At 38.9% G+C, this 9,367-nt stretch overlaps 1 protein-coding gene across 2 annotated transcripts in view; it reads right to left on the reverse strand.

Annotated features, from left to right (window-relative positions):
- OGFOD3 (2-oxoglutarate and iron dependent oxygenase domain containing 3) overlaps positions 1 to 9,300 on the reverse strand; it is a 51,940-nt gene extending 42,640 nt beyond the window's left edge. For both annotated transcript variants that reach the window (XM_032212191.1, XM_032212190.1), the window contains exons 1-2: positions 9,148 to 9,300; positions 6,689 to 6,906 (exon numbers count right to left, since the gene is read on the reverse strand). In XM_032212191.1, the coding sequence (XP_032068082.1) occupies positions 6,689 to 6,906; positions 9,148 to 9,239 (310 nt within the window). In that variant the 5' untranslated portion in view covers positions 9,240 to 9,300. The remainder of the gene's footprint in view (positions 1 to 6,688; positions 6,907 to 9,147) is intronic.
- Positions 9,301 to 9,367: the final 67 nt, after the last annotated feature.

Consider the following 9,367-nt stretch of genomic DNA (forward strand, 5'->3'; position numbering starts at 1 on the left):
GACACTTCAATCGTGGTATTTTAAGAAAAAAAAATATTGAAACATATACTAGAGAACTCTGCAGCATTTTATGTTCGATTTTAAAAAAGAATTTGGGGGTACCAGTCTGCAATCTAGGCAGTTTATATAAGATTAAAAACCAAACAGAAAAAGACCAGCAAGATAAAACAATAGGAAACCACAATAAAACAAGGCTGAAATCATACCAATAAGTTGAACTTATCTACTCCCGTGGTCTAATGCCTGGGGATGAACCAGATTTTCAAGGCTTTATGAAAGGACAGCAGGGTTGGGACCATCTGAATCAGGGAGAGAGTGGGCAGCTGTTTCATACAGCAGGCATTGTGACAGAGAAAGCACAATCCCTATTAGACAGTATTGCTTCATGGAGGCTATCCAAACAAGTCCCTCCTGTCATATCTTGTCAGTCAGGCAGAAAGAATTGAAGACAGGAAATCTAATCTATAATTTGAATCTGTACCATATAGAGATTTATAAATAGCATCCTGTAATTTGAAGTATTTAGAAGTCTACAGGAAGCAAGTGCATTTTGCATACTATGGCTACCTATGCTGCCACATTCTGGATCAGATGTAACTTCCTAATAGCCTCCAAAGGCAGCCCTATGCACAGCACATTACAATAGTCCAAACTGAAAGTGACCAAGGCATAAGTGACCATGAACAAACCAATCCAGGGAGAAGCCCAAGCAGTACACAAGATGGTTTTATGCAAAAGCCCTTCTCACCATAGCTGCCATCTGCTCTTCAAAGTCCAAAAGAAACCAAAAATCTACACCAGTTCTGTCTGGAGAAATGCAACTCCAACACCCCAAATAGAGGTCCCAGGATCCAGGGACCCCTAGAATCCATTGCCACTCAATTTAGTTTCTTTTCAGATCCAGGCTCCCATGGCCTCCAGATACTAGTACAAAAAACCCATCACTTGAATGGCCATGAGGTGAGATTCATACATGGGTGTCATCAGTATATTGATCATCCTTAGCTGCATGACAACAGATGAGCCCACCTGGTGAGTCCATATAAATGTTAACTAGGAGCAAATAGTACTTTAAACAGATCTCTGAGGAATCCTGGACAGAGTTTTAGCATTCTCAAAACTAAAGCAGATAAAACAAAGCAGCATTACACAAGTTTAGGAAGAGATAGTATTGCAGTAAATTACCAAAGCAATAGATAAATCCTGAAAAAGGCTAGAGATAAATTACAGTTCCCAGGATTCTCATCAAGGTTACAGTTAGATGTGATTTAGGCAAGCATCAAACTGAATTTTGATATACAGTATTTAATAAACTTTACTGTCAGATTACAGAATAGGGAACCCTGTCAAATATATCTCACAGGTGCCCCCAAGTGGAATCTTGGTAATATGAAAATTGCAACAGAAATGCAAAAAAAGAAAGAAAGAAAGAAAAGGAAAAATAGAGCAGCCATTCAGAAACAGACTGAATTAATCCAGCAGAGTATGATCAAAATATATTCATTTAAGAATATATATTAGACTGGGTCAAAATAAAATATTTTAAAAAGTTAAAATACTTCAAAATTAAATTCATTTTAGTATTGAAAATGCAAACCTCCTCTTTGAAAGCATGTTAAAACTGTAATTTCACCCTTAAAAACCAATAAAAATGGGAACCCCCACCACAAATAAATGAACCTAAAAACATTATCCCACAAACTGAGCATGCATCCACCAAGCCCAAAAGCGCAAATGTGAAATATATATCCCACACATTCTTTCATTCTGTATGAAATCAAATATCTAGCTCCTCAGTTATAAGCACTATTTTTATTCTGATTTTTAATTCTAATTTTAACTTAGTGATTCTGAAGATGCAAAATCACAATTATGAATAATGAACTGTTATAAAAACTGTTTTTACAGAAGATGAACTTTTGAATCAGATTATAGTGGCACAAGCAGGCAACTATAAGAATCATGGGAGCTGAATTTAAGAGAGAAATCATATAAAAATATAAGGATCCAAGACATACTGTATTTTTCGGAGTATAAGATGTACCAGAGTATAAGACGCACCAAGGTTTTGAAGAGGCAAATTTAAAAAACAAGTAGGTAGGTAGATAGAGGGATAGAGAAGGAGAGAGAGAAATATAGTAGGTAGGTAGGGAGAGAGAGAGAGAAATATAGTAGGTAGGTAGGGAGAGAGAGAGAGAATGGGTAGGTAGGTAGAGGGATAGAGAGAGAGAAATAGAAAGAGAAATACAGTAGATAGGTAGGGAGAAAGAGAGTAGGTAGATAGAGCAGGGGAGAGAGAGAGAAATACAGTAGATAAGTAGGAAAAGAAAGAGAGTAGGTAAGTAGGTAGGTGTTTCCAGGTGTATTTAAACATGTGCTGGAGAAGGAAATCGCTTTTGCGACTCTGTTTCTGCTGGGACAGCACTTGATCAATGTAATTCTCATCAATCAGTTAAAGAGCTTTTCCAAAAGGAAAAAAAAAGTTTTTGCACTCTGCAAACCTCCCCCAAAAAGGCATGAATAGCCTTGGGGGGGGGGGGGTGGCAGAATGCTCGGGGGGGGGGGAGAATGAGAAAAAAACAGCCTGTTTTTCATGAAAACGGGCCTGTTTTTTGTCAAAGAAATTGCATGCATAGTCTTACGGAGGCTTATAGAGTGCTCCTGGGGGCTGGGGGGGACAAAAAACGGCCCGTTGTTTGCTCATTTCTGCCCTCCACAGCCCCCAGGAGCTGTCTGAAAGCCTCCTTAAGGGTATACACAGGAAAGGGCGGGACTTTGGGAGGCAAAACAAAATGCTATATTCAGTGTATAAGACACACCCAGATTTTCAGTCTCTTTTTTGAGGAAAAAAGGTGTGTCTTATACTCCGAAAAATATGATAGGTTGTCGAGAAGTTTAAAATTTTACATGCTTATTTTATGGGAAAGTTTCCCATGCACCCAAAAAATGCCATCTGACTCCAGAGACTCAACAGAACTGGAAAGTAACATCAGCAACATGGTGTAAAACCATGGATATTTGGGATAGATTCAGGTTTGCTTTATACATTTCCCATTTTATGCCATAGCAGCACTGACTGCATAGTTTTCTTTTCCTTCTGCATCCTTTAGATATAGATGCAGCCTGTGAGATGACACTCCTTTGAGTGTCCCTCCACTGACCCTCTTTTGTAAAATCCCCCTTCCCCCCAAAATATAAGGCTATAATGAAATTCAGGTTTTTGCACTTATGTATTGCTAATAGTACATGATTTTTATTATAATCTCTCTGAGTGAATATATCCTATGACTCTCCAAAGGGAACACTAAGAAGTCATAGAGAGGCTTCTCCCAGATACTAGAAAAAACAGCCTTTGAACTCCTGTGAAAAACCAGAAGAACCATAGCTTGAATTAATAACACTGACAATTGATCTTTAGTTTTTTGTACACATTAAGAAGATCCATGTGATGGCACAGCATGGATGTAGTCCATGATTTCATAATCCATGTACAATTTTCTGCCATATTTGCAATGTACAATATATACAGTGTAATTTTTTTTAAAAAAACTTGGTTTAATTATATGAATCATACTAGGTGATTTGTCCATGCTGGAAAGGATCCTATATAAGATTTATGAACATCAGTGAATCACAGTTATGCTTTTGCCTCATTGCAGCATATATTAGAGAAATGATCTGTAATTTAAAGGATATTTTGATTGAAATCTTCTGTAAAAATATGGAGGATCCATGCTTCATGCCAGTAGTTTGTAACAATAAATCAGCAATTTTATCTGTGTGGTTTATAAACAGAAACATACCTAATGGTTGGGCTTGGGGTCAATCTCATACCTAAATCTAAATCCAATCCAATACTGGCATTGATCCATGGCTCAACAGCATCATCATAATACATACAGTTCTGCCTGTTGTGGTCCGGCAGCGGCCTGTGGAGCTCACAGCAGTTGGACAGCGAGGAGGTTGGGGAGGAACATGGGACAGTCCTGAAATCTGGGGAAGGCTAGGACAAGGGCTCTACAGTGGAGGCAGAGAGGGGGCCAGGGCTATTTGGAAGTTATGTACTGCCTCTGGAGCTGCAAGCATTGGACAGCAGCAAGGCAGAGGAACAGGCTCCACCTGTTCCCAGGGTACGCATGCACAGAGCTGCCAGAAGGCAAGAACAGTTAAAACAGAAGGGACGATTCAGTTGTCAGGTTTGGAACTGATTGGCCTATGTGGGGGTTCTGGATTCTTTTACTGCCGGTTCGCTCAGGGATGTACTTTGTGTGTGCTTGATGCGCAGTACTAAACAAATTGTTTCTGCGCATGCGCAGAAGCAAAAGACAAGACGGCACTACAGCACTACCGATAGAACCGGTTCGGGAGCATGGGCAGCTGAGTTACTACCTATTTGGCCGAACCAGTCTGAACCGGTAGGAACCCACCTCTAGATTAGCTCCTCCCATAGGATATAAAGGAGGAGCAAAGGCACATGAGCCTTTTCAGGAAGCAACTTCGTTCATGCTGATCAGTTTATCTTTTGGAAATATGTTTGGACTCTTTGCTCTGTGTGGTCTTGCCAAGCTAATTGCCATTTAAGTCTTCGGCAGCCTTATGCTGACAGATTTTGGCAGCCTACTATAGAACCCTTTACTATTATTTGGAATTCAATACGGGCTGTGAATGAATAGAATTCACAGCCTTTGAAATAAAAAGAGTTTTTTTGGGACTTCATCGTGTATTTTTATTGTATCAGGAAGCCTAGGTCAGAACAGTGCCCATGTATGTGCTTTCTTACTTTCGTTTATGAAAATCCCATGTAAGGATCGTTTAGAATATAGTTTTGAACTTTGGTGGTACCTAGAAACGTTGTCACTGACTTTTAGAAGTCTCTAAACCCGAATATAAATTCTGGACATAAGGTAGGATATTGTGTAGAAATCATGAAAGATTGCGTGCATCTTATTTATAAAAATATTTTTGTGCCACTGTAAAATACTGAATTATAGATAGTCCTTGAGTTATAACTATAATTGATCCTGGCAATCATGGTTATAAATCATGATGGTTGTAAAGTGGATTATCATGGGACTAGACCTATTTTAATGATCTTTTTTCCACTGGTTGTTAAACAAAGCTATTATTTGCTATGGCTGGTTTTTGCAATAAAGCATTTTTTTTTTTTTAGCATTTTATTAAGATTTATAGGCCGCCCTTTTCCCTGAGGGGACTCAGGGCGGCTTACAATCACAGGGAAGGGGGTGCAATATCAAGAGACAAACAATGTGCGAACAGAAGAAAATAATAAAACACATAATACAAATACAAATAATAATAAACACTGGTTTCCAGTAAAACTGAGATAAATCACAGACATGTAACCATGCGGTGCTGCAAATAAAAGATTATTAGAAGCAAAGAAAGGAAATAGACTTGGTTTATTGCATCACTTGGTTAAAATAGAAATGTTATTATTTCTGGTAATCCCTTGATAGGGTTTTGCTGACATCAGGACTGGAATGACAAGGTTTTAAGAATTTGTTTACAGAACAGAGATGGAATACAGGAAGAAAAGATCACTTGTTGTATTTTAAGAGAAGATGATAAGTTACTACAATTGTTTATAATTGTGATGAATTTATATGTGTATGTGTGTGTGTGCGCGCACATACACACACACACACACACTGTTTCCCTGAAAATAAGACCTCTCCGGATAATAAGCCCAATTGGACTTTTGAGCACATGTGCTAAAATAAGCCCTCCCCTGAAAATAAGCCCTCCCCAAAAATATTGCAACACAGCAGCAGCCATGAGATGACCAGGCTCGCTGTCTCCTGCATCTCAAAAATAATAAGACCTCCCCAAAAATAAGGCCAAGCGCTTATTTCGGGGTTCAAAATAAAATAAGACCCTGTCTTATTTTCGGGGAAACATGGTACATACACACATATACATACACATACATATATGCATATACCATATTTTTCCAGACTATAAGACGCCCCGGAATATAAGACACAAGATTTTGAAGAGGTAAACAAGAAAAAAACATTTTTGTCCTCCTTGGCCCCTAGGAGCACGCAGAGGATTTGGGAGGCCTGCAGAGTGTTCCTGGGGGCTGGGGAGCACAAAAATGCAAAACATGGGGGTTGGGGGGGATGCCAAAAACAGGGCATGCAAAGGGTTTGAGAGGCTTGCAGAGTGCTCCTGAGGGCTGGGGAGGGCAAAAACACCCCCCTTTTTTGCTAAAAATAGGCAAAAATGTGGTTTTGGCCTCCCTAACCACCGAGGAATGCCATTTTTGCTCTTCCCAGCCTCCAGGAGCACTCTGCAAGCCTTCCAAACTCTCTGTGCAAAAAACAAGCCTGTTTTAGTGAAAATGGGAGCCACGGGGCAGAGTTACCAGAGGCCAAAAATGGTTGCATTCAATATATAAGATACACCAACATTTCCATTCTCTTTTAGGGGAAAAATAGTGTGTCTTATACTCTGAAAAGTATGGTATATGCACAGTACATACATAGACACACAGAGACACACACACTTTACTATATTCTTATTTTTCTTTTCTTTATTTTTCTACTTTTTTCTTTTAGTTTGCATTAATAGTAATTATAATTTTAATAAATAAATTATTTAATTTAATTTAATTTTAATAAATTTACTATTAAAAAGCATCAATGCAGGTCATATTATTCAATACCTTCAAACCGTTTATGGCTGTCATAATCCTCTGAGCAGGGTACTTCAATGAATTTGTCTGGGATGTTTTCCCCATGATGAGCCAATACTTCTGTAACTCCATCTTCACTGAACAAGTAGCTTCTACTCAAAAGATAACCCAGCATGGCAGATGAGAGAAGGAAAGCTGCTGTTAACCATTTTCGTCGTCCATCTTTCTGAGTATTATCTTTCACGCCACTGAAAACAGAACAAGATGCTTTTATTCTCTTCTTTAATACATATTTTGACTTTGGATTTTACAATGAAGTTTTAAAACCTATGTCTGGCCTTCATACTTTTACTGTGTATTATTTTTTCATCATTATTTTAATTTTAAAATGTCTGTCTTTTGATTATAGTACACCATATAGTATCAGCTGATCTGGGAAAATGCTATATTAAAGAGCAGAACATGCATTTTTAAAAGCAATAAATATAATTCATACAATATGCACTTCTTTAAACATAAAACTAGTGAAATACACTTGTATTCAATAACATAGGCTCAATGACTGCATCTTTAATACAAAAGCCTCATTCACATCAAGTAAGAAACATCATTTTCTGAATCTTGGGCTTGGGGAAAAATAGCCTTTAGCTATTAAAATTCCCGATAATGTACACTTAATATGTTATGGCTTACTAAAAAATACATGTTTTCTGGAATATCAAAGAGAACTGAAACACCTGACTTCTACCTCTTTTTTAAAATTCAGTGATTTGTAGTAAGTTACAGAAAGTATTAGTATAAACTGCTATACAGACCTAGAACAGTATGTGGTTTAGATTTTGGATTTGCACTGGACAGACCCAGGTTCAAGGTTTCACACAAAGAGAATTCACTGTTTGACTTGGGAGACAATTCGGTCTTAGTCAACCTATCTCAAAGAATTGTTGTGAAGACAAAATGTGCACTTAATATTATTTTTATCTAGCTCTTCCCCCACGGCTTTTCTTATTTATATCCTCACAAGGACTTGCAAATATTAAGTTGTCCACATGTAAGAAATTCAAGATTACCCAAAAACTCCTGTGGCTGAGTAAGGAAATAGTTAGGGTATTTCTGGCCTAAATCCAGTGCTCTACTAGTACAGTAAGGATACTAGGCAGAAGTCATTAAGGCAATTCTTTAGGACAGAGGAACGCCATGATCCAGAAGAAACATAAAAGTTTCATAAAAGATAGTATTGGCCAAGTAACAACACAAGCATCAAAAGGAAGCGGAAATTCTTTTAATGAACTTAACTATTCCATAGAGTTCTTTTTTTATTCAGCTACCCATGTCATGGATATGACTCATGAGTATTTATCTGCACTACTGAAATATTATACTTTTCCCACTTTTCCTGCAGCATAGATATTCTCAACATGGGAACTCATACAAATAGTCCTTGACTTACAACAGTTCATTTTTACCATGGCACTGAAAAAAGTGATCATTTTTCACATTTTCAATCATTGCAGGATCCCCATGGTCACATGATCAAAATTCAGACCCTTGGTAACTGACACATATTTATGATGGTTGCAATGTCCTGGGATCACGTGATTCCCTTTTGCGACCTTCTACCAAGGAAAGTCAATGGGGAAGCCAGATTTGCTTAACGACCGAATTACTAACTTACTCACCTGCAGTGATTCACTTAACAATGGTGACAACAAAGGTCGTAAAATAGGGAAAAAACTCAATGCCTCACTTAGCAACACAAATTTTGGTCTCAAATATGGTCGTAAGTTGAGGACTACCTGAATAAAGTAGTTTGTCTAGAATCCAGCTATCAATACCATCTTAAACGAAGGGAAAGGAGAAAGCTTTTTTCTCATAAGCAGATTCCAACCTGTCAACTTATTATTAACCTTATTAATAAGAATCTTATTGCAGGAATCCAACTCAGTCCAACTAGAAATTATTAAGAGCTGCCTTGTGATAGATTCTACATAAGGGGTCACCAACCTTTCCAACCCCAGGGACCAATAAATTCATACTTTTAAATCCCACGGACCACTAATATATTTTTTTAAAAAGGTAACTAGTATTTAGTGCAATATAAAAAATGCAAATTATTTTTAGCGGATCACCAAAATTTTCTCACGGACCACTGGTTGGTGACCACTGTTCTAGATTCATCATGTCGGTAGAAGTCCTGAGCCTTCAAAACACAAAATACCCCAAACTGATACCCTATGGATTTGTGTGATTTATTGAGGCAGCCCTCAATCCGGCCCCCAAGGACTTCTAAATACAGCCAGCTCTGTCCTAGGTGGATAGACTTTGGAAAGCGTTGTCCACCTCGATGGAGAGCGCGCCAGACTGGGCAAAGAGCTGTAGGAGGAGTGAAACAAGCCAGGCGGGATGGGAAAGATGAAGCGCTTCTTCTCTCCCATGCGCAACACTGAGCCATAACGGGCAGCTATTAAGCACCCAGTCACCCTTCGCACCTGCTGCACTGACGACGCTCTTCCGCTCGAACCGCCGCACCTGCACCGCCACTCTCCGGAGCCCTCCCGGCCGGCCGACGCTGAGGCGCCATGGATCCAATGAAGTCGCTCTACCTGGATCTGAGGATGCTACCTTCGAGAATTGGAGGGGGCGGGGACGGAGGAAGGCATCGGCCAATAGGCTTTTCACAGCATCCGACCCGGAAGCTCAGGGAGCCGC

The sequence above is a fragment of the Thamnophis elegans genome, chromosome 2 (assembly GCF_009769535.1).
Source record: "Thamnophis elegans isolate rThaEle1 chromosome 2, rThaEle1.pri, whole genome shotgun sequence".
NCBI lineage: Eukaryota > Metazoa > Chordata > Lepidosauria > Squamata > Colubridae > Thamnophis > Thamnophis elegans.